The sequence below is a fragment of the Sander lucioperca genome, chromosome 3 (assembly GCF_008315115.2).
Source record: "Sander lucioperca isolate FBNREF2018 chromosome 3, SLUC_FBN_1.2, whole genome shotgun sequence".
NCBI classification, from domain to species: domain Eukaryota; kingdom Metazoa; phylum Chordata; class Actinopteri; order Perciformes; family Percidae; genus Sander; species Sander lucioperca.
Window position 1 is genome coordinate 32,639,923 of NC_050175.1, and position 26,665 is coordinate 32,666,587.

The window sequence follows — 26,665 nt, forward strand, 5'->3', positions numbered from 1 at the left end:
AGTGTGATATGCAGTGTGGGTTATTGCACATTATTTGAATATATATATATATATATATATATATATATATATATATATATATATATATATATATATATATATATTCATTTCCTAAACGGCATGCCATAATATACAGTATATATATAATCATACGTTTATCTTATAGTGAAGAACCCAAATAGTCGACTATTCGACATTTCAATCTAAGGAGCCTGATTCAACTGCTAATCTCACAGTTGAAATATCGCATTGTCTGAAAATGCGGTTATGAAACAAAGGATCATTCCCTTCTGCCTTTATGGGGGTGCTGAATGTCTGATTTTACATAGAATTGCTTGGTATTTCCCAATAAATCATGATATATAGCCTATTTTAGTATAAATATCAGCCAGCTTATTAATAATGCTGTTAAAAATGATTAGTAAAGGTACTCATGTGGACAAAAATCAGAAGTGAGTACCGGCCCATTTCTGGCAGTGGTGCCAAAGAAGTACTAACCTGACAAGCCAGATGGTTTGTTAACACAGAACCATCTAAGAAGCCAACATCGGAAACTGTTTGAAAAAGGGCAGGCACTTTGAAAAAATACCTGGCAGGTGATTGGATGAACTATCACGTCTGCCATTGTTGTTTTCAGTCACAGCCGGCTCACACACCTAAACTGCGCCTGGAGCTGCCAGTAGCTCTTTACCGGACGCTGATTGTATCAGTCCGCTGCTGTTCAAACACAAACACATTACTTGAAGCCTGAGAAGATGCATTTTCGTGTGATATGTGATCCCACGATTCTCGCGTGATCTTCTGATATCGTGAGAATCCAGCTGCCATGCAAGGTAAACAAAATACTACCCTTAAACCTAAAAATACATCTTCTGTTAGAACAAAAAAACAGGCAGGTCTTGTTTTTCTGGACAGGTCAAAACAGCAGACTGCTTCCAGGTCAGGCATGTTGAATTCATATTCATTTATATTGTTAAGACCAGTATCGTAACTCACAGTCCACTTATGCCAACCTTACACCAAATTACTTTTCAAGCGGTTCCACTGTCGCATACTGTTTCCAATTACGGAATGACATCCTGAGAGTCTTGCTAGAGTTGGGGCAGTACCGTCGTCTCCATCGTTTGGTGTAAGGTGGTCATAAAACTCAGTCCCAGTCAGTCTTTTTCTCATCTGGACGTTCCGATAATAATAATAATAATAATAATATAATGTCCTACATTTTAAGTCTTGGCAGTGAAGTTATCTCATGTGAACATTGCCAACAACCAATGAGGTTGTCCTCCGTCCAGTACCAAACTGGCAGCAAACGGCTAAAGACAGTGTTGTTCATGGTTGCTATGGCATCGCGCTAAGCTAAACGCTAAAGAGGCAAAGTTGCAGATTTTCAACCCTTCTGAAGGCCGTCATCCAACAGAAGTTTTACCGGCGGATAAATGCAGAGCTCCGGGTACTGGAGACGTTCATCTGCATATACGGCAGAACAGAAATCGACTTTCCCTCAAATTACCAGCTAGCAGTAGCTAGCTAGCTTGGTTAAATTTTTCAAAACAAATCTAGTTGTAGTCTTGCAATGTGTGACCCTGTAAGATCTCCAGTCTTTACATATTATGACAGTCTTTAACATTAGAGTGAGATGGTTCTCTTTAGATCTGAGATGGTGTCAGACTTTAGTCTTTTCAAAGTCTGTTCAGAGTCTTCTACTGTCTGGTAGTCATTAATAGTAAGATTTTCAGCCACACCTCACAGCCATCATCAGCAAATTGAGGAGGATTAAAAAAACATGGACTCTTCAGAAGAGGTAATTATCTTCACTCGAGTTTCTGCGCGGGATAGTCACCTGACGACACAATCTTCTGAACATAGTCATACTGAGAAATACAGAGAGTTGTGTGGAGCTGATAGTCTTAATTAGCTTTGTAGCAACTCATTAGGGGTGTGGGGCGGCCTCTAGCTCAGCCAGTAAGAGCGTTTGCCCCATGTTGGCTGAGTCCTGCAGCGGCGCAGTGTTCGAATCCGACCTGCTGCCCTTTGCTGCGTGTCATCCCCCATCTCTCTCCCCCTTTCATGTCTATCCACTTTTAAAAAAAAAATAAAAGGGAAAAGCCCCAAAAATAGTTGTGCAAGATATATCGACTGAATATCGTTATCGCAATATCACGTTGCGCAATATTATATCGAGGGGTGCAAGATATATCGACTCAATATCGTTATCGCAATATATCGAAAGTGTTGCAATAAGTATGCAATATTTTGTTTATTTTGTGGAGGGCTGCGTCCCTTCCGTTGGCTGTGTGGCTTAGTGTTCGATTTAGAGCCCGCTTGAAACGCTATAATGATCATGTTTCATTGGACAGTTGCCGTGCTACTTGCACATGTTAGTACACGTCAGCGCACAGGTCCACTATGTGACAAACCCTATGTTGCGTACCACGTGTGTACATATTTCGACAGAGTGACAGTGTAAGTGAAGAAATTGATAGAGACAACAAAACTGAACGAATCAGAGAAGCGAAAGAAAAGTTGTGTCCTGTTCTCTTTATTTATTTATTTTATATTGTACAACCAGTAAAACATGTCCTGTTTTGTAGACATGGTCGTTATTTATTTATTTCATGTTGTACCAGTCCAATAGTACAGTAGTCTGTTGAAATAAACCTTGTGTTGTAAGAAAACTTGTTTTAATTTGTTATGAATCTATTTTGATGCGTTTTCCCGTAACTTTTGTAATTTTACATGTTTAAAAATATCGAAATTAATATTGATATCGCAATATTCATAATCGATATCGCAATATCACATTTTGTCAATATTGTGCAACCCTACAACTCATTTGGCAATGGCATGAATGTAACGGACGTTAATTAATATCAAAACGTTACGCACTAAAGCTTTAACTGCATGTCATTCCCCATTGCTCTTTCCCCTCATTTTCTGTCATCTCTTTACTGAGTCTCTCTAATTAAGGCTTAAAATGGCAAAAAAATATATAAAAAAAAACAGATTATTGGTACCTCAATTGATTCAGAACCCCAACCCTAATAACTACAGTGTTGTACTGCATCCACAGCCTATAGAGGTTTGTTGGCCAAAATGATGTCAATAAGATAAACTGCAAAAATATCATTTTTTTCTTTAACCGAGCTGACTCTTCGTCAAGCTCCAACTGAGATTGCACCAGAAGTTCCAGAGCTAAAGACAACACTTCACAGTGACTGACAGTTTAAGATAACTCTCCATTATCAGAGACGCGGTAACTGCCACAGCACATTTCTGTGCTCCAGGCCTCTTTTTGGAACTGGTTGCTGCATATATTTCTTACTCCTTCATACTAACTCAGCAGCAGAACTCCTTTAAGGTTGCCAGCCATACACTAACATGAATCCAGCCAGAGCCAGTCAGTTAAGCACAGCTGCAGGATTCCCCATCCCTCCTCACCCCTCACTGGATCCCTGTGTGCGTGTGCGCATGCGTGTGTTGTCTACTGTAATCCGCCTGTTGTTGGAGCTCGCACTCTGCCATCTGTCCCAGTGTAACCAGAGCCAGGTGCAGGTCCCTGCTGCCTGTGCTGCTACTGTAATTGTTCTGTCTGTGTGTGTGTTTGCACGTGGTGGGTGCGTGCGTAACGTTATGGCTGACATTACGTGTGTTAGCTTAACTTACAGACATATAGTTAGCCTTAAACTGCCATCTGCCTATTTGACTTGGTAACAAAATGCTTGCTGCAAACTTTAACGTCAGACATTTTGTTAGCTTAGTGTCAGGATCCCGCAGTCCTCTATCCTCCCTGATGATTCCTCACATCTGTTTACAAAAAGCTCAGTTTTTCGGGTCGGCAGCTTATAAAAACTTATGTTTGCTAGCAGACGGAATTGACGAGGTGGAACCCTTCACGCAATAGAAGTCAATGAAGAGTGGAGAGTTGTTTTCCCCCCCAGTGGGAGTGGCTTTCAGAGTGTGACCTGATGCGCTGTCTCAGTATGTGGAATGTTGTCTCATACTATCAATGACCATCCCATTTCCATGCCTGTGCTCCTCTCTGTGCCCCAGGTGATCAGCAGCGACCCATGCTGGGTTCCCACCACAGAAGAAGAATACCTGCACTTCGGGGAGAAAGCCGACTCTGCAAACCAGGCCCTGAAATACATGAACGCTGTCCGCCGCCGCAAAGGCCTCTACGTGGAGGAGAAGATAGTCGAGCACGCAGAGAAGCAGAGAACACTCGGCAAGAACAAGTAGAGAAGAAAACCTGACAGAAAAAAGCTCCAGCAAGGAGACTGCAGACACTTCCTGTTCACCACGGACCGGGCTCTTCCATCACATGACAAAGGGACAGACAGCCAGTCCGAATGTAGAAGTCTCTCTCATTTCATACCTCCATCACAGTCCTGCTGTTCATTCAACAGTCAGGGATGACTTCTTGTGTGACAGAATACATTTTTGCGAAAACACATATTTGGGAGTCTTGATTGATTTGGGTGAATGATAAATATTAAAGAATAAATTCTGTATCCCAAAGTTATCTTTTTTAGAAATCTGATTGTTTTCCTTAGTTTTTAAGGCTAATATAAGATTGCATGGGCAGTAAATACTGACTCACCAATCATGTCAAAATGTATTAAAATGTCACTTCATTATGTAATAACACCGCAATATGTAATAATCTGCCGCATTTTGTTATAAAAAACCTGAACCCAATATGTAACAAATGTCTCCGCATTTTGTAATAAAGTATTACATAATGCCAAGGGTTGCACTTTTTTACGAAAATGTAATAATATGGTGCATTATGTAACAACCAACCAAAATGTATTTTTTTTCTCTACTGGCTTTGAGAGGCATATGAAGAAAAACATCAAAAAGTAATAAATATAGCCTATTTCACATCAAATATTTGAATTGCTTGTCTTATCTTTACTTACATGCATTATGTATTATTTATTACAAAATGCGGCAGATTATTACATAATGAAGTACAAGTATTACATTTTGACATTTCATTACATAATGTGGTGGTACAGGCCCCATTGGATGGTAAATGATCAAGTTCAATAAACAATTGTGTTGGAATTGGTTGTGGACATTTTATATTCAACGATCTTAAGAACATGTTAAATACATTTCATTGACAAAAACATCAAATCAATGCCGTAATTGGACCAAAAAAGGAACCAGTGCCCTAATTCAGCAGTATTTATGTTAACCATTGTATTTTAGGATGCCTATTGTCAGCTGGCCGGGGACTACAGCTGGAAATCAGCTGTAGAGGCTAAAGCTGCTCCTTTTACTGTACAGTGAATTAAGGGGGACTGTCTACGACGTGTTCAACTAATATACTAAACTAAACTAAATTATTTTGAACAAGGCCTTTTCCCAAATATAGCATTTCCTGATTAAGACGTGGGATATTCCGGTATTATTTGGTATTATTTGGGTTTTAGAGGCATTCTTTATATATATATATATATATATATATATATATATATACACACACACACTACCGGTCAAAAGTTTGGGGTCACTTAGAAATGTCCATTCCATTCCAGACAGAATACCAGCTGAGATCAGTTGCATTGTTTTTTTAATCAGGGCAGCAGGTTTCAGATTACATTATGTGCTTACATAATTGCATAAGGGTTCTCGACTGTTGTAGACAGAAGTGGCTGAAGAAACGCTTGAAATTCCATGCTTTTAGGTCTAAATGTCATACCCAAATTAAAAGTGGTATAGCTCCCATATACTTTGACACTCAGGGGTGTGCCTGATATCATTGGAAAGGAAACAATCCTATGTTTTTGTTACAAGTGTCAGGGTGATTCTAGGCCTTACTGACACAGAGTTACAGAGGCTAGAATGGAGGTTTTTTATTTCCGTTCAAGTCATACATCTGTAAAATGATTAGAATACACTGCTGTAAACACATCTGACAGGTGATAGACAACACAGGGCATTAGCCACATGTCTCAACTTACTGCAGAAAAGAAGCCAAAAGGCTCAAAAATGGATTTTATATGATTTTTTTTCTACAGATATGTCGTTTTTTTATTTCCATTTGAAAAGTGCAAAGAAAAAAGCCAAAAAAACTAAAAAATACAACACTTCTCAAATACACAAACACACCCACATCAATCACCTTTCCAATGATATCAGACACACCCCTGAGTGTCAAAGTATATGGGAGCTGTACCACTTTTAATTTGGGTATGGGTAGTTTGGACGTTTAGACCAAAAAGCATGGATTTCAAGCGTTCAGCCACTTCTGTCTACAACAGTCGAGAACCCTTTTGCAATTATGTAAGCACATAATGTAATCTGAAAACTGCTGCCCTGATTAAAAAAACAATACAACTGATCTCAGCTGGTATTCTGTCTGGAATGGAGTGGAATGGAAATTTATAAGTGACCCCAAACTTTTGACCAGTAGTGTATATATATATATAGTATAAAAATATACTATACATATATATATGTATACAGCGCATTCGGAATATGGTTTTCACCGCAGTTTAAGCCCAGTTTACAGCCTCTTGCCTGTTTACGGCTTATGGTCAGTTCTATGCGTTGCTATGTTTGCTGTACACAAACCAACCAGCCAACAGTTTGCAGGGCTGCAGCCCGCGTTATAATGGAACCCACGCAACTTCGAGGCAAGGCCCGCCCTTCAATAGCATTCACACACTACCATTGGCCAGGCGTCCATTCTAGGTAACGTAACCCGATTTGTTCAGGTCCTATCCCCTGACCATTCGGCTATCCTAACCTTAACCACTCAAGGTCAATGCCTAACCCCAACCAATCAGGCTGCTTTGTAGTGCGGGACTTGCCTAGAAGTTACATGGGATCTATAATAACGCCTGCAGACCCGATAAGAAAGACAAACACAGCTACTTTTAAACATTATCAAAGACTTGGATATCAACAGGTTTTTGGATATGCACAACCATCGCAACGTCAACCTTTTCAAGAAACTGGTTAAAGGAATAAAAGAGGGACGCTGTGTTTGCACGCTCCAACAAGTCATCCACCACTGGTAAACTTTCAACAAAATCCTATTTTGCACGGCTACATGTATAAGGGAATATTAGTGGAATATTCACCTTCATTAGCCATGTAAACAGCTTAGTCGGAATATTGTCTTAGTCGGAATAAGGGCAAAAACTGGAATATTATGTGCGTGTAAACATAGTCAGTGTGAGCATCAAAACTAACCTAATGAAAAAACTAACCTTTTCTCAGAACTAATGGTTGTAGTTGGTCTCTGGTGGACTTTTTCTATTCAAGGTTTTTGATTGTTTTATTTATTTATTATCTGCTCTAGCTTTTCCAATGTTTCAGACACAGGTATGGTAGTAATAATGGTCCAAAATGATGTCAAATTGCATTTTTTTTTAAATTGAATAACGTAACATTTTCTCAAGGGAGGACCCCTAAACCCCCAGACGAATAAGTGCATCTGCAAACCGAGGGAAAACACTGCATAGAGGATGTCTTTTTTTATTTTGTCCATGAATTGCGTAGTCAAATGAACAGAAAAATCCAATGATGACATAGAAAATGAGAACTTCATGTGCGTTTTTAAACCATGTTAATACCCAAATAAGTCTATTTTGGGACTGATACTGTAGCAACAGAATACAGTATGTGCTGATCAGCCAGGGAAGGTCAATGGTTTTCATCGTGTGCCACTGTGTGCGTCTTCACTGCTTAGTATCTGCACTAATGCAATCAAACACCACATCACGGTCTAATGTGTTCACGTGTCACGCTCTCAAAAAGCCTGCAAATAGCCTTATCCCGCTGTCAGGGCCGTGCTGCCGGTGCTGCCTGCTAATGGTTGGCGAGCTCCTCCTATGAGACCTTGACTAATGCAACCAAAAGCACCGGCTGTAAGTGAGTCTCGCACCGCCGACTCACTTACAGCTATGCATAATTGAAGAGCTCGTTTCTTAGGAATTTCATTTCGCAGACATTTTTTTATTTGGAAAATACAAATATGGTGAAAATTGGGGATCAGGGATGGGAGGCCACAGCGGTGAGCTCTCTGCTAACAGCCTGGGGCTGTTTACACATTACAGCAATGAAATAAAGTCAACCTGACTTATGCATATCGAAATGTTTCAGGTGTTTTTTATCCTGAAGTGGTTTGCATGTACAAACAGAAATAATGACTCATGGTTCTCAGAGCTACACTGACCTCAGCACATCCTCCTCCAGCTCTCCTCACACCTCACACTTTCCATGAATCTATTTTTTTTTTATTTCACACTTCACTCTCATCCTCCGACTCACCTCTCCTTTATTTCGCTCTGTCCCTCCCCGTGCACATACTTGTTAGTGTTAGACTGATTTATCGCCTTGTCAGTATTGGCTTTTTTGTGAAGCAATCTCATATCCAAAAGTCACTCTGCTAACACGCTGGAGGTGATCTAGCATGTAACTAGAGCTGTCATATTAATACTCAAATTAAGGGGAGTTGCAGCCATCTTTGATTCAAGCCTGTTAATTAATCCTAAACTAAATTATAACTCGTTTGAACGCCGTGTTCTTAATCTTCTACAGCCAACATGGAAAACATTACAGCCAATTATATTTGTTGTTGTTTACCGAGCTCCAGGTCTATATGCTGAATTTTTATCTGAATTCTTTGAGTTTTTATCATGTGTAGTCCTTAAGTCAGACAAAGTACTTATTGTAGGCGATTTTAATATCCATGTGGACATTGACAACGATAGCCTTAGTATTGCTTTTAACTCACTACTAGATTCAGTTGGTTTCAGTCAGTGTGTGCATAAGGCCACTCACTGTTTTAACCACACTCTTGACCTTGTGCTGGCATCGAAATTGAAGATTTAATAGTATTTCTGCAGAATCCTTTATTATCAGACCATTCTATAACTTTCGAATTCTTACTACCCAACTATACGAAATTAGATAAAAGCTTCTACATAGATGCCTATCTGACAGTGCTATAGCTAAATTTAAGGAAGATATTCCAACAGCATTTAATTCAATGTTGTGCCTTAATATAACAGAGGACTCTTATGTTAACTTTAGTCCCTCCCAAATTGATAATTTTGTAGAAGGTGTTACGGCCTTGCTACGGACGACTTTAGACTCGGTTGCTCCTCTCAAAAAAAAGATGATGAAGCAAAGGAACTCCTAAACTCGCAAATTAAACAAACCTCGCGAAAACTTGAAAGTAAATGACCTTCCACCACCAATCTGGAAGAATCTTGTTTAGATTGGCAAGACAGTCTGAAAACATATAGGAAGGCCCTCAGAAATGCCAGATTAGCCTATTATTCATCACTAATAGAAGAAAATAAGAACAACCCAAGGTTTCTTTTCAGCACTGTAGCCAGGCTGACAGAGAGTCACAACTCTATTGAGCCATCTATTCCTATAGCTCTGAGTAGTGACGACTTCATGAGCTTCAAGTGATATTTCTACGACTTTAATGATAAAGTTATAACAGAGATAAAATTCATCACCTCTTGCCCTCAACTTCTAATGGTTCACCTTTAAACGCAGGACCGCTAGAAAGAACGACAAGAACTGACATATACTTAGACTGCTTTTATCCTTCAACAATTAATGTTAAAGGTCTCTTCAGCTAAGCCATCTACCTGTCTCTTAGACCCCATCCCAACTTGGCTACTTAAAGAAGTGTTACCCATGGTTAACACTTCATTAATAGATATGATCAATATGTCTTTATTAACAGGTTATTACCGCAGTCATTTAAACTAGCTGTGATAAAACCTTCTGAAAAAAAACTTAGTCAACTATAGACCTATATTTAATCTTCCCTTTCTCTCCAAGATCCTCGAGAAGGTAGTCGCTAATCAGTTATGTGACTTTCTACATAGCAATAGTTTATTTGAGGATTTTCAGTCAGGATTTAGAATGCATCATAGCACAGAGGTGAAAATTACTAACGACCTTCTAACTGCTTCAGACAAAGTACTTGTCTCCGTACTTGTCTTACTAGATCTTAGTGCTGCATTTGATACTGTTGACCATACCATCCTGTTACAGAGACTTGAACATTTAGTTGGCATTAAAGGAATTGCACTAAGCTGGTTTAAGTCCTATTTATCTGATCAATCTCAATTTGTTAATGTTAACGATGAATCCTCCAGGCACGCTAAAGTTAGCCATGGCGTTCCACAAGGCTCAGGACCTCAGTGCTTGGACCAATTCTATTCACCTTATATATGCTTCCTCTAGGCAATATTATTAGGAAACACTCAATTAACTTTCATGTTATGCAGATGACACCCAATTATACCAATCTATATATATATATATCAATCAAGTCAGACAAAACCAGTCAGTTAGCTAAACTTCAAGCATGCATTAAAGATATAAAATCCTGGATGACCTACAATTTTCTGATGTTAAACTCAGACAAAACCGAGGTTATTGTGCTGGGCCCTAAACACCTCCGAGCCTCATTATCTAAAGATATAGCTACTCTGGATGGCATTGCCCTGGCGGTCCGTGTACTTGGTGGCCAACGGATTTTCGCTTTGAAAGGAAAAAAACAAAAACGAAAAACGGCCAGTTTCCCAATTACCATTAGTAAATAGGAAAACAAAAAACGGAAAACAACCCATTATTCGTTTTTGTTTTGATATTAAAAACGGAAAACGAAAAACAATCTCGTTATCCGATTGTCTTTGATGTATTTGTAGATGGAACTCGGAAATTAAAATACATGTGTATAAATCTTATTCCTTTGTTAGTACCCGATCCGTACCGCCTGTAAAATCCGTTCTGTGCACTGCCTGATCAGTTCTACGCTTGCGCGAACACCGGCAAACTTCACAGCTCTATGCACGCATTGGCGTAAGGATGTTTGGACATTCCCGGTTACCGGAAGAAAACATTAGACAGTGACAGTAGACCGTTATGATGGCAGAGATGAAGTTTACAAGGTGTTTGCTGGAGTTGCCTAAAGTATCTGTTAATGATATACGGAGCGTCGTCTGGCCATCCAGTACAACACCATGTAGCAAATTAAATAAAGGCTTCAAATTTTACGTTTCATCATTTCTTTGCAACTTTGAAGGTAATTTGCTAACGCTAGCTAGCCTGAGCTAGAAGCCTTGCTTTGGTGTTTTAAGTCATGACTCCGTCCTGCTTCAGGTTAACCATGCTTTTAATAAAGTTTAAGCATGTGTATACCTCTCACTTCATGTGTTTGTACTTTTATGAAAGTATCGGGTAAAACAGGGCTACAAATGAGATCTCTGTGAGAGACCAGCTAACTCCTAGCAAACTATTATGTAGCTCAATGCTGGACATTTCACCCCTAATTCCGGTCACTTTACTGTATTTGTATTTGTTTAGTATTTGGTTTAGAAGCCTTTATTGGTGATTTTTACGGTACAAAGTCCTGCTACATACGTACATAGCTAGCTATATGCTCCGCTATGTCGCGTTAGCATGCAGCTACAATAGTTAGCTATGAGTATGCTAACGTTAGATTGTAGTGGAACGAAGCAGTACTTTCTAACGTCAAAAATCACAGATCGCATGTAGCTACTATAGTGGTATACAGCAGTGGTGGCTGGGAGAGCTGTCATCCCATCTTCAAAAGGACACTTATGTACGTTTACACTTTGCATTAATAATAGACAGTCTATGGTTATTAGTCAAGACGAAGTATTAAAGGTAAAAACATTAACGTAAACAACACAACAACGATGTCGCTACACGGTTTTGGATCAGTGACAAGTTTCGAATGTTTGTAGCTATGACTATTGTATAATAAAGATTTAATAAAAAAATATTTAATAAAAAAGTTGTAATGTTTGGTCGTAAAGTGTTGACTCATGGTACAAACATAGACTGTAAATCGCACATGGACATTGTTAGTTTTCTACTACGTAATTATGCGCATGCACAGAACGGATCTTACAGGCGGTACTGGCCAATAAATGCTATTGAAGGGCGGGTCTTGGCGTGGCGGGAGTAACTTCCGGGTCACGAAAAAATACCAATGCAAAATTAAGGAATACGACTTATACACACGTATTTTAATTTCCGAATTCCATCTACAAATACATCAAAGACAATCGGATAATGAGATTGTTTTTCGTTTTCCGTTTTTTAATATCAAAACAAAAAACGAATAATGGGTTGTTTTCCGTTTTTTGTTTTCCTATTTACTAATGGTAATTGGGAAACTGGCCGTTTTTCGTTTTTGTTTTTTTCCTTTCAAAACGAAAATCCATTGGCCACCAAGTACACGGACCCCTGGCCTCCAGCACTACTGTCAGAAATCTAGGAGTTATTTTTGATCAGGATAGATCCTTTAACACCCACTTGTCCCAAGTGTCTCAACTCTTGTTATGGTTTGATACTATAAATCTAATTGAATTGAATTGAATTGAATAGATGAATGTAGTGGAGTAAAAAGTACAATTTTTCTCTCTGAAATGTAGCGGAGTAGAAGTAGAAAGTGACATGAAAAGAAAAGACTCAAGTAAAGTACAAGTACCTCAATATTTGGACTTAAATACAGTACTGGAGTAAATGTACTTAGTTACATTCCACCACTGTGCGTCACCCATCGCACCCAGGGGAAACTACAACTACAACACACACACACACACACACACACAGAATATAGAAGACATAACACAACTGTTTCAGCAGGCTGTGTGGTACTCCTCATGCCTAGTGAACTAAAATAATTTTCTATGTGTTCCCTTCTCTCCTCTCAGTCAAACAGGTTTGTGGGTTTCCTCTAATCCCTCTGTCCTCTCCTCTCCTCCCTTGTCATCACACACTCCAACCCCCAATTTCAGTCTAGAAAGTAAAGAAAGAAAAGATCAAGATCAGTATCAGTGTGTGGATGAATGTGTGCAGAGAGGTAATATGAGAGCACAAAAGACACACACACACACACACACACACACACACACAAAAGGAGTGTGTTGCTGATTGAAGAAGGCATTGTGCGTCACAGCTCAGTCTAGGTGTCTTGGGGCGGGTGGAGGAACTAAGGGACCAGTCAGGACACACAGAGTAAGATTCCTGTCAGTGTGTGTGTGTGTGTGTGTGTGTGTGTGTGTGTGTGTGTGTGTGTGTGTGTGTGAAAAAGGCAACAACAGGAAGGGATGTAGCCTGAGCTGTGATCTGACTGAGTGGTTCTTAATGTTTCTCCCTATCATATACAAAAACACACACACACACACACACACACTGCAGTCAAGTCTGCTGAGATGTGTGTCTGATAAAGACACTACTTAAGTTGTGTACAGTTGTGTTCAAAATAATAGCAGTCCAACATCACTAACCTCATAAATCACATTTTTTGGTAGAAGTGATATTTCTACATGGCAAATAATTTACTAGTAAGTGTTGTAGCGTCATAGAAAACCAACAGACCCAACAGTCATGACATGCATGCTGCTCATTCTGTGTAATTGAATCTGTAATTGAAAGGGGCATGTTCAAAATAATAGCAGTGTTGTGTTCAATTAGTGAGGTGATAGATTCTGTGAAGAAACAGGTGTCAATTATGGCCCATATTTAAGGAAGGAAGGAAGCAAATGTTGTGCATGCTGGTTATAGTGCATTTCACACTGAAATACTCAGCAAAATGGGTCGTTCCAGACATTGCTCTGAGAAACAGCGGACTTTGATTAAAAAGTTGATTGGAGAGGGGAAAACATATAAAGAAGTGCAGAAAAATATAGGCTGCTCAGCCAAAATGATTTCAAATGCCTTGAAATGGCATCCAAAGCCTGAACAACGTGGGAAAAAACGGTCAACTACCATTCGAATGGATCGAAGAATAGCCAAAATGGCAAAGGCTCAACCAATGATCAGCTCCAGGAAAATCAAAGAAGACTTAAAGTTACCTGTGAGTACTGTTATGATCAGAAGAAGGCTATGTGAAGCAAAGCTATCAGCTAGAAGGCCCCCTGGACATCAAAATACTTGAAGAGGTCATGTTGCCTTATGCTGAAGAGGAAATGCCTTTGAAATGGGTCTTTCAACAAGACAATGACCCAAAACACACCAGTAAGCGAGCAAAGTCTTGGTTCCAGATGAACAAGATTGATGTTATGGAGTGGCCAGCCCAATCCCCAGACCTCAATCCCATAGAAAACTTGTGGGGTGACATCTAAAATGCTGTTTCTGAGGCAAAACCCAGTAATGCAGAGGAATTGTGGAATGTAGTTCAATCGTCCTGGGCTGGACTACCTGTTCATAGCCTTAAACAGTATTTTAAGCACTTTTACCTTTTGGGTTTGTTAGTACTCTACAAAGTAGAGCGTGGTGCATTTTCTGCATGGGCTACTTTTACTTTTAATACTTCAGGTACATTTTCCTGATGATACTTTTATTCAAGTAACATTTTCAATGCAGGACTTTGACTTGGAGACTGGAATTAGTACTTTTACTTAATATAAGTAAGGGACCTGAATACTTCTTCCACCACACTGTGCTCTGAATCAAAATACTGCTATGCACAGAGAGAAAATCATTTTCGCATTCCCCTGTAGGAGACAGACGGTTCTTGGGAGTTCTTTGTTTTTGCAGCATGAGCATGGACAGTAAAAAAAAAAAAAAACTCTTCCTGTCTTTACCCCGGCAGGTTGTAAAGAGTACAGAGATGTGTGAGATGTGTGGGAAACACAGCGGAGCAGGCATTGTGTTGAGTGTGCAGTAGCAAGCTTCACAGAGGTGAGGTAAGGGGAGGCCCGGCTGGAGGCTGCCGCTCTCAGATTAATTGCCTTTGTTTCCTGCGAGCCGAGCTGGGCCACCTCTGCCATTACCTCATTCATCTCCCTCCCTCCTGCACAAACCACACCGACTTATTGAGCTAAGGAGGCCAGGCACTGTGTTTGCATTTGTGAATATTTGAGACTTAAAAGACATTTTAGGGGTCAGTTAAATTACACAGTAACTAATTACAAGAAACATATTTGCTCACTTGCTCACTGACCTCTAGGTGTATAGGAACTGGGATTTCAAGTTCTGCTTAGGTAGATAGCAAGACTGTCCTGATCCGAAAAACGCCCACTAATACCTACCAGACACTAGAAGAACTTAAGGGAAAGTTTGCAGATTTTCTGTTCTGCCATATATGCAGATGAATGTCTCCAGTACCTGGAGGTCTGCGTTTATCCGCAGGTAAAACTCCTGTTGGATGACTCGCTTCAGAAGGGTTGAAAATCGGCAACTTTACTTTTTTAGTGTTTAGCGTAGTGCGGCGCCATGGCGACCATAAACAACACTGGCTCTAGCCGTAAGTACTCAAGTACTGTACAAATTTGAGGTACTTGTACTTTACTTGTCTTTTTTTTATATGCCACTTTCTACTTATACTCCGCTACATTTTAGAGAAAAATATTGTACTTTTTACTCCACTACATTCATCTGACAGCTTTAGTTACTAGTTACTTTACACATTAAGATTTCTACAGACAAAACACATATAGGTCTAGTTTAAACAATACAATGTTTTATAATAAATTAAACTACCCAACAATATTTTGGCCTACAAGTCCACCTGAAATATTTAGCCTATTAAACACTTAGTTGATTGACAGAACTGTTTGGTTTGTTTAAAAAATGTGAGGATTTTTCGATATTCAGTACTTTCACTTTTAATACTTCAAGTACATTTTCCTGATGATACTTGCATAGTTTTACTTAAGTAACATTTTCAATGAAGGACAGTATGGTATTAGTACTTTTACTGAAGTAAAAGATCTGAATACTTCTTCCACCAGTGGTAATGATGTTGTGATTTTGCCTCAGTAAAACATGGTGTTCTGCACTGATGCAGATGCTGTACCCTACCTGTTGGTTTATAAAGCTAAAAGTGATTGCTTGCTGTTGAACTGTGAATCCAGGGAATTCTGCTGCTTTGCTCTTTATAGTTACATTTCCATTTTTATTGTTTTGGTGCTGTGGTGGCAGAGGATAATATCTGGTATTCTTTCCACATACACCTCTGTTGATGTTAGTTTTGGTTGTACTGCGAGTGTTTCTTGATCATAATTAAAGGGCTGCTTCTAAGCACTGGGCCTTATGCTTGTTTGTATTTGTGTTTTGTTTGTAATGTTCAATTTCTCATTTTACCTATGTGGTGTGGTGGTAATTGTAATTGTCTGCTGTGTGTGTGTGTGTGTGTGTGTGTGTGTGTGTGTGTGTGTGTGTGTGTGTCAGTTCACCTTATTTGCGTGTGGACCATGTATGGCACTAAATAAATGTTTCCAGTAAAGTACAATGATTAAGGGGGGGCTCACACAAAGAGCAGCCTAGGGGCCAGGACAGTGATGTGGTTAGTGAATGCTTTGTCACGCTGCATTGTCTGCTAGGGAAATCTTTGGATGGCTCTCTATTCACGTGCCAGCTGACTCTGCCTTCATTCATTCTCTTTATTTGTTGGGTCTGTAAAGGAGTGGAGTGTGGTGAGAGGCCAATTATCTGGCCGGTGTGCCAGCTTGTGCCAGGCCAATAGGCCAGTGTTAAGAGAGAGTGTATGTGTGTGTGTGTGTGTGTGTGTGTGTGTGTGTGTGTGTGTGTGTGTGTGGTTCTATGCTTGTGAGAACTGGTCTGGTTTCCATGTTTTAGGCGCCTACGTTTGACAAAGACTAATATGAGCGTGGGTTTAGGACAGCAATACCCACATCCTAAATGGCAACTGTTAGGAATTAATTTTTTTTGTTTTTTTTTATTCTTTTTAAAACATTCTATTGTGTTGTTCAATCTACTCCTGCTGCATTGAAAAATCCTGATTCTATAATTGTGTAAAAAAAAAAAAAAAAAATTCATTTCATTTCAAAAGTAAAAAAACAAACAACTTTACTTGAATCTCACACTGCACTGGAGACTTCAAGTGTCCACATCACAGTTGTGTATTACACCATGATTCCAAACTAGTTGTGATGTCACAAAATTATCGTATACATACACGCGTGTTAAACAGAGATAGAAGACAAGCACAGAAAAACTTTCCTTTTTCAGCAGATGAATATGAAAACATTCTGACTCTACATTATTCTACACAGTGAAGCTAAATCATCCAAGTGAAGGAACAAGAAGAAAAACACATTTTTGAGTGCAAGGGGACATTAAAGTTAGGGGACCTTCGTTGTCATAGTGTACAGTAATAACCCCATGGTTAAGCTTCGGGAACCACCATGCTCACTGTTAAGAGAGATGTACAATACGTAAGCAAAAAGGGATTCAATGAGAGTTGCAAATTAACTTCATTTAACCATTGGGCACTTTCTAAACAAGCAACAATGTAAGTTAATAGGGCAGTTGTGCAGCTTGTGTTTACGTTCATGTGCTTGTTTTGCCACTGACAGGCTCAGATTAATATTCTAAGTGTCTGACAACATTATAGAAAGGATTTATAATGAGTTCAACCTTTCTGTTAGAGAAGATCCTTTTTTTAAACATAAAAACATCTGTGAAATTGTGTTCGCTAAAGCCACCAGACTCCATGTAAATAAACAGTACTTTTAGCATCGTGAAATACACTTTATTCAAAGTCGACAGAAAATAAATAAAACAATGAAAAGCCATTTTGGGTCGTCTTTTCCTCTTTTACGAGGAATGAACCTCAACATACATCTACCAACTGAGCTACCCGGCAGCCCAAAAGTATTCCTTTTTTAAAATGGAGTTAGTGCTAAACCCACCTCAGAGCTGTTTCTGGTTAAACAGAAAGGTCTTAAAGAGGTTTTAAAAATGCCTATCTCCTATATCCTTTCCATAATGTTGTCAGACACTTAGAATAATAATCTGAGATTGTTGTTCCCATCAGTCACTTACACACAAAAATATAGGAAAATAGGGTCCAGGTTAAAAAAAATGGTAGTTACCCTTTAATTATTTAATATTTCTGTTTTTAGTGGCCTTTAATGAACACCATTTCCAACAAGCCCAAGACCTTTGTGGGTTACCAGCTTGACAGTAGAGTACAGTCGAGTAGCTGCAGATATAGACTACTGTATGCAACTTTACTGTAGCCAAAGTGATCACAGTTTTAACAGTGGTCACACATGGACATTACAGCATGGGAACACACTGAACTAAAATATGTCGCCATAGGTATTTACACATTTTGACATGTCAGAATATGAAAAGCACAGGTGTAAATAATCAAAGAAATGATGGCTGAATTCATAGCTGCTTAAGTTTCAGGGTCCTGGTATTGTGCATGCTGGCTCGTTGTCACACTGTCATGGTTTACATTTGGACAGTGGAACCACATTAAACAAAAAACATGTCTCCTGGTTACATGTAGCTACAGGGTGTTTTCTTGTTTTGCGTCTGTGATAAAACCATTTAAATATTTTGCAAGTCTGAGACATGCTTAAATGTAGTGTAACAGTAGCGCACGTAAAAAAATAAATTTCTTCAGCAAATTGACTAGTCTGGATCAACGACAGTTCATTTCCAGGATAATGTTCCACCGGATGTCCCCTACCTTCTGCTCTCTCTATCTATCTAACGCTGTACGCTTCGGGGAAACAACAAGAAACTACAAGCAAGCTACACGCTGAAAATGACAAGTTTTTAAGAAAACTTGGATGGTGCAACAAGGCAGGCCTGCTTTAGTTCTTTCGGGGAATGATTGTAAAGATTTTACAAAGAATATGTTTATGGCATTTCCCTCTAACTGGGACGTTTTGGGATCGATTGGTTGGATTGCTGTGTAGGAAGTACACACGGAGATACACTGGTAAGAGACAATGAGGTTTAACCATGTATCCAGCTAATTTAAATAATTTATTATTATTAAGTTACTATAGTATAGTACTATAGTATGAACAGTGAACTTCATTTAATATTGTATGTGCCGTTTTCTTTAGCAGGGTGCAAATGTTCCACCAAAACAAGTTCTTTCCTGAGACTATTTTGCAGAGCCACCGTTGCTGCGTCCGGAGCTTAGCGCCGCCCAACACGATTGGGATTGGTTTAAAGAAATCAGCAAACAACTTTTTTCTCCTGTCTCAGAATGTATGTGTGCTGTACACCAGACCTTACTCCACAGCGCTGTGGAGGTCTGGCAAAGCGAGACTAGTCACACAGCAATATCTATCAAACGTTTGCTACTGGTCATACTTGGCCAATTAAGCAGCGAAACAAAGTTTTTAAAACATTTCATTTCTTTATAGCAGTGCAAAAACACTCTTCAGAAACAATTTGGTTGTGACAGCTTTTGCTGACTTAGATTCCAGGTAGCATTAATATCCAGAAACATTTCTGAAACCTGCAGATTCCCTTACGAACAAATCCACAAGGTTCAAAAGGTAATGTGTAGGTGTGTGCGAGAGACTTTCTGTATTTTGCAGTACATTCTCAGTGGAGCACACACACACACACACACACACACACACACACACACACACACACATTCTCAAATACTCTGTCAGGACTGAACTGGCACTGACTGTGCCAAACTCTGCTAGGCCAACTCGCCCACGCTCTCTGAAGACCCCAGCCTGCCGGCGGGCTGCTGTCTTTCCAAACAGCCTTAACTGAACATGGATCAGTTTCCACTGAAGCCGCCCTCCTGACACTATGTTTCTGCACTGTGAAACACTGCTGCTCCCTCATCATCTTGATATAGAGGAGAAAGTGTTTCACATGGGTTCTGTTCCCACACAAAACAATAAGGAAAATGAAAAACAACCTCAGCTAGTGAGTAACATTTTCCATTGTGTGGTAGCTGACACAATGAGAGCCAGATGAGCTGCAGCGCAAGTCCAGTGCTCCGAGGTAATGGACTGTAAAATGAGTTGTCCTATCATTTGCAGAGAATAGAGCTCTGACCACTGCTAAAAGATACACTTACTGAACTGTGTGTGTGTGTGTGTGTGTGTGTGTGTGTGTCCATGCATGCAGTTGTGTGAAAGTTTTCCCTCCTTTTTCACTGTATACACAAACTGCTGAAGACACAGAATCCGCAGGACTTTCATACAGTAGAAATGTTCTCTTGAGTCAAGTAGACTCAGTCCTTACATTAAAAGGAACTGCCTTCCCCTCCCCTTTGCTCTGTTTTTATCAAACATTACAGTTGTTTTGGCTGCAGCACCTTGTCTCATTTAAGGTGTCTGCTGTAGGTGGGTTCCTACCTCATGGCTGTTATGTAGCTGCTACTGAAAACCATCTAATCACCATTAGTCACAATAACAGCTATACCCCAACCAACATGCCGCCCGGTATCAATATTTGAAAAGTCAAAAAAAAGTCTAATTACTACTGATGTCCAAATGAAGTTTCATGAACCATTAGTTGCATTTGTTGAGCCCACTAGATGCTGCTCTTGGTTTAAAGAAAAAAAGGCTCAAGGAATGATAATTCAGTGTACTTTCAACCCTTTGTTGAACAGAGAGTGCCATCTAGTGGGCTCAGAAAATAAAGAAAATGGTTCATGAAGCTTAATTTGGACATCACTACTGATTACTAGTACAGTAGTACAGTATGTACTGAGTGGGACATTTTAAAATGTAAAAATAAACTTGGTCAGTGCTCCCTTGGTGACAAACTATGTAACGGCAACAACATTTCTAAATCACCACAAACATATCTTTGGCATTATTGTGCAGCAAATACTTAACTTGCTACTACTTATAAGCTAGTCTGGATCAATGGAAGTACATTTCCAGGACAATTGCCTGACTGTCACGTCTGGGGATTAGCAGGCTTGGACCCAAAAGTGCAGAGTGGAGGCGTGGAGGCAGGGAACAGGTTTAATAAAACAAAAAGGCTTAAAGGTGTCCTGGGGCAGGCAGGTAAATCAGGAAAGAAAATAAATAGAAGATCCCAAAAAAATCCAAAGCACACTTGGGAAACTAAAAACACTTGGAAGCAACGACACACGGAGAGAAGCAGGGAATGATGCAGGGAAAGACAATGAGTACTTCTACATGCACACCAATATTCCACTATTATTCCGAATATGACAATATTCTGAATTTGATTCAGGTCATGTAAACAGCATATTCTGGCTGGATATTCCGAATAAGGCCTTTTTCAGAATATATTTTTTAATTAAGATGTGGGATATGCCAGTTTGCCGGTATTATTTGGGTTTTAGGCCTCTAAAAAGACCCAAAAAGACCTGTATACAGCACATTCGGAATATGCATCTCAATCAGGGTTTTTACCACAGTTTATGCCCAGTTTACGGCCTCTTGCCTGTTTTTGGCGTATGGTCAGCTCTGTGCGTTGCTATGGTTGCTGTACACAAACCAATCAACCAACAGTTTGCAGGGCTGCAGACCCGAGAAGGAGAAACACAGCTACTTTTAAACATTATCAAAAACGTGGATATCAACAGGTTTTTGGATATGCACAAACATCGCTATGCCGACCTTTTCAAGAAGCTGGTTGAAGGAATAAAAGAGGGACGCTGTGTTTGCACGGTCCAACAAGTCCTCCACCACTGGTAAACTAAAAATCGTATTTTGCACGGCTACATGTAAATGGGAATATTCACTTTCATTAGCCATGTAAACAACTTAGTCGGAATATGGTCTTTTTCGGAATAAGTGCAAAAACCTAAATATTATGTGCATGTAAACGTAGTCAGTGATCTGACAACAGACAAAGGATGCACAAGGAAATGGCATCTTTAATACCGCGGCTCCACTGCCCAATCACTACTGTGCTAGTCTATATCCACAACGTCCCACTTCCGGGATTGCTCAGGTGCTGCTGGAAATTCCGCCGAATGTCCCTCATTTTCGGCCGGATGTCCGTTACCTTCCTCTGTCTTTGTGTTGGCGTTCTAAACTCCGGTGGATTTATGAGGACCATGGTTAACTGCTCCTCAGATCTCTGCAGGGTAAATCCAGACAGCTAGTTAGACAATCTGAGTTTTCTGTTGCACGACTAAAACAACTTTTGAAAACTCCTCCAGTGGCCCCTGAAATAAATAACGGACAGTCCCTAAGCCTATTTAACCAAAATGTCAAACTTTTCTTTAAACGTAAATTTGATTCATGTCTGTCTGCCATGCGTTTAAACACAGAAGTTAAGACAAAAGAGAAAATTTGCCACTAAATAAAGCATGATGCCTTCACATAGTGTAAGTTTGCTGCCCCTCAGATTTTTATTTCTAGTTCCAGCAGCATTTGGAGTAAAGTGTCAGTTCGAGCATCCGGAGTGTGTGTGTGTTGTTGTGTGGAGAGTCCCTGCAGCGAGGATCTGTGCACTGACTCCTGTCAAAACACTACTCTCTGTGTAGATCTCTGCAAACACTTTACAACTATTCAGAGGTGAGGGCTGGTTAATGTTTTCTATTAGCAACAGTATCCTGAGGCAGAGTCTCTGATTTTGGTGAAGATTTGGCCTCAATAACCACAAAACAAACCCCCCGGGAAACACTAATCTTCTAAAACGCACAGTAGAGCAATGAAAACATGGAATTCTTTACCACTGTTTTGCTTTCTTTTTTTCTTTTCTCCTTTATTCAGAACAGCTGAAGAAGGACAGGAAACAGGGGAGATAGAGGGGGGATGACATGCAGCAAAGGGTCTTGGGTTGGATTCGAGCTATAGGCCGCCCCTTTACCAGTGTTTTTGACTAAAATAACACAGAGATCAATGTTTAAAAAGTAAATAAAAAACACCTTGGAACATATTTGCAGAATGCTATGCATTATTTTTTTTTTCTGGGTACTAAGTTAAGAATTAATCCATTCAAATCTGATTCACAAGGTTCAATTCAATTCAATCCGATTCAATTCGATTTCCGATTCAATGTTGATTTGGGATATTTCAGTGGTTGACGACGCCCGGAGGTGGAAGGGGAGGAGGAGGGTTGCACGTTTGCCTGAGAAGACAGTTGATAGCAAGGAGAGAGACATTTAAAGCAGGATGTCATGCTGTGATTGGATCATGAATTTCGTGGCCAATTCTGACTGGTTTACTGAAGACAGAACAGCTGAATAGATTTAGGGAGAGATAATAATTAGAAGTCTTCCTGAAAGAATTTAATTTCAATCAGGAGAGACTTCGTTGCAGATATGCAAATATTTATTGTAGATAAGCAAGAGTCTTTGGGGATTAGACTCCATCATTAAAAATATTTAAAGGAGTAGATAAACAGAACATATTCCCCCAAAAACATGACGATAATTAGTGATTTGAAATATGAAAGAAAAATATATACTTACTTTGAAAGGCAACACGGATCTGTAAAGATATACAGAATAGTGATTAAACCCCCAAATTCACATTCCGGTTGGTGCGGCGATGCGTGCCGCGAACATAAGGCAATTAGTCAGCATCTCTGCTGGTGAGGCAACACACCCAGTAAACGTGAGGCAAACAAATACAACCTATACAAATTATACCCAACGCAGCGCCGGTAGTAACATCGCAGCACCCGCAATAATGCCTTCGGCACAGCGCCGGTATTACTTTCATCTGGGCAGCGCCCTGTATTATTGCCGTCTGCGCAGCGGCCGGTATTAAGTTCGTCGGTGCAGCGGCCGGTATTAATAACTTCGGCGCAGCGGCCGGTATTAATTGTAATTACATTGGCACAACGGCCGGTAGTGCCTAATTTCCTCCTGCGCAGGCCATTATATTGTCATCGGCATGGCGGCCGGCATAACTTCCCAGGTACAGCGCCCTGTATAATTTCATCTGCGCAGGGCCAGTATTAATTCGTGGGCGCAGCGCAGTATTAAGGTAAACGGCCCGCAGCGGGCAGTACATTGTCAACGGCAAGCGCCCGGCATAAACTTACAGAGGTGCAGCGCCCTGTATTAATATATCTTCGGCGCAGCGGCCGGTAACAGCAAACTGCCCAGTGATCTAGCAGCTTTGAATATATTACAGAACGATAAAATGCAGACTGAGCAGGAAACTCCACACCACCACCAGTTATATGCATGTTTAACGAATTCACGGCTTCAGGGATCTTTGGTTAGCGAGGACATTGTTAACATCGGGACGAATGTAGGATGAATAGGCAGCGACCAGCGACCCAGTTTTTGCAGTGAAGTACGAGAAATACCTTGACTTGCCGCGGTAGTAGCAGCCCCTTTCCTGAAGGAATGGCCCGAATAATGCTGAGGTGAAATGTTAAGACTTGATGAGAACTATTTTCAGATGATGGCTAAACCAACTTTTTGACAAGGGAAATCCCCCGGGAGCGAGAAACAAAGGAGCGAGGGAGCACGTATGAGGCCTTAGCATAAGGTATTTCATCATGGGCAAAAAAAGTGTGTCTGTGCGGGCAACGATAACAGAACAAGCGCCCCCGCGCTTAGAATGCTTTTAACTTGTTGCTTTTAAACAGTAATGCTGGGAATGAAAAGCCAGATCGGAGAAGGTGATATCTCTAACGGGGTTAAAAGATTTTGAGGGGGTAGTGAATTCGCCACATCTGAGAAAAGCATAGAAAGCTAACAAAAACACAGACTCCAGTAGGGTATCTACGTAAGATGAAGATGACAGTCAGCACCAATCTGTGCAAAATGCCGAGTGTAATCGGCTACCTTAGGTCCGGGAAAGAAAGATGGCTTTTAGAGATGCCTTTCAAAAGCAATTTGATAGCCTGATTTGAAAAGAGGCTTGGAAAAGATGGATTGTAACACTTTAAGTTAAACTGTATACCAGCAATCAACCCACGTACTCGTACTGCAGTTTAAAATGGCGAGTATATGTACAATAACAAATAAATGCACAAACACTGCTTATGAGAATGGGTTTTAGAGGTACACCAATAGATACACAAAATAAAGCGAATGTATGCCAGGCAAAATCATAAGTTTTTTAGAGTGGAAACCTTGTCTCATATACAACCTAGCAGAATCTAGATAAGACTGAAGGGGATAAAGATTTAGTGCAGCGCTAGCTCGTGAAGAGAGGGAAGTGTTACAGGTATGGGGCTGGCTGCCGGGCAGAGACTCCGGAAAGTCTGAAATTGAAAACGAGACAGAGCGTCAGCCACATCATTGAAATGACCGGGTACGTGACGGGCAGTGAAGATGAAGTTTTGCATGACAGCAGACCATGTGATGCGTCTCATGAAAGGCATGATCTTTTCACACGAAGAGTGTCCTCTATTAATAATGCTGACAACTGCCTGATTATCATACAACACTGTGATGCGTTTACGCTTCCAATGCTTGTCCCAAACGTGACAAGCTACAGCAATGGGATAAATCTCGTGCAGGGCTGACGAGTCGAGCTGGGAAAAATTGGGAGGCCAGTGGCCTGCGAACCACTGGCCTTGGAAAAAAAAACCAAAACCCGCGGAAGGGGGAGCTAATGGGGATCCTATAATAAACTAAAGTACTGAAATCACCAGCCTCTCCATGAACACCAATAGGGCATGTAATCGCCGCAGCGGAAGAGGGTCCTCCCCAATATTTGTAGTTGACCAGACACATCATCAGATCCCTCTTGAAAGACTAATATTTTGCTCCCCTCAATTTTTTTTATGTTAAACCAACTCTGATCTATTGTCACGTCATAATTGTCCTATTGGCCGCCAGGCTGAGGTGGTTGTGGCTTACCTGCGTCACGGCGCTTACAAAGCGGAAGTGAAGCAGACTAAGTGACTGACTGACTGGGAGGAAAGTCAGTGAGATGATTCTGATTTGTTGTGACGTTTTCCCACCAAGTTGTGTTAATGTTTGACCCTAGACAAGATGATCACTTGCATTTCTACACATGTAAAACAGCCTGCTTGAATCACACCATCACCAGTGTGTACAACTGCTGCTAAAGTGTTAATAATGAAAAATACAGAATACTACTATACTACTTTACAAAACAAGCTGTGTGCACATCTAGATACTATATGTATAAGTAGTTCATTATTTAGAATCATTTTAATTGGTCATTTTTTTATTATTCTACCCAGTCTCAGTATTCACCCATGACCTAATCTAATATAAATGGACAAACAGGTTGAGCACATGCTTATTATTCTGTTTCAGGGTTTGTGTGTGTAAGTGGTGTCAGCCTGCAGACCCATCCCTCTCCCGTTTCACTGCCTGTCCCCTACAAATTACATTCTGAAACCATCCGTTACACTTGATTTAGCATTTCCAAGAGCTACAGGTGGCGTGGCGCACGCCGCACACTCATTTCAAAACACCTGCGAGCTCCTGTAATCACCTTGTTTGGCGTACACCGAGCTCAGAAAGGTGGTTGTGTGACTGAGCTGCCTTTGAGACAACACCTACAGCCTTATAGAGTTGAATAAATGGGTCTGCTGGTCACCCTGTTAATTGCTTGATTTGAAAAAAATGTCAGGCGGGGCAGACGGGACTCAGGATGCAGGACTCAGACACACAATTACAGTCAAACAAAATGGATTTATTGTACACACTGGTACAAACAAACAGGCAACAGTCTCCAAAAACACTGGCAGGAAGTAGACAAAAAGTAATCTGGCGAAAGTATCTAAAAACCACCTTTCCCTTTTCTTTTTTGGCTTTCCATCATTAGACTCACACACTGTCTGTTAATGTTACCAATAGACTTCCAAACGTGACGAGGAAAAAAAGAGGTGTTCAATGGCTTTATGTCATAGGCCGACCAGGGCTATGCCATTTGGGGAGGGGCCGCTCACTGATCCCCATATATTTCTGAAAATCCTAGACATGGTTGTGACCTGCGCTTTGTGCTTTCTCATTAACCTGTGTTTG

General features: G+C 40.3%; 1 protein-coding gene across 6 annotated transcripts in view; it reads left to right on the forward strand.

Annotated features, from left to right (window-relative positions):
• efl1 (elongation factor like GTPase 1) overlaps positions 1-24,600 on the forward strand; it is a 165,198-nt gene extending 140,598 nt beyond the window's left edge. For 3 of the 6 annotated variants that reach the window (XR_004105162.1, XR_004896948.1, XR_004896947.1), the window contains exons 23-24: positions 4,051-4,607; positions 24,588-24,600. Coding sequence is in view for 1 of the 6 variants with exons in the window: in XM_031300981.1 (XP_031156841.1) it covers positions 4,051-4,239 (189 nt within the window). In the remaining 5 variants the exon portion in view is untranslated. Of the gene's footprint in view, positions 1-4,050; positions 5,071-24,587 lie in introns of those variants that run through there. The other 3 variants (XR_004896949.1, XR_004105163.1, XM_031300981.1) reach the window with 3 other exon arrangements.
• The last annotated feature ends 2,065 nt before the right edge of the window (positions 24,601-26,665 follow it).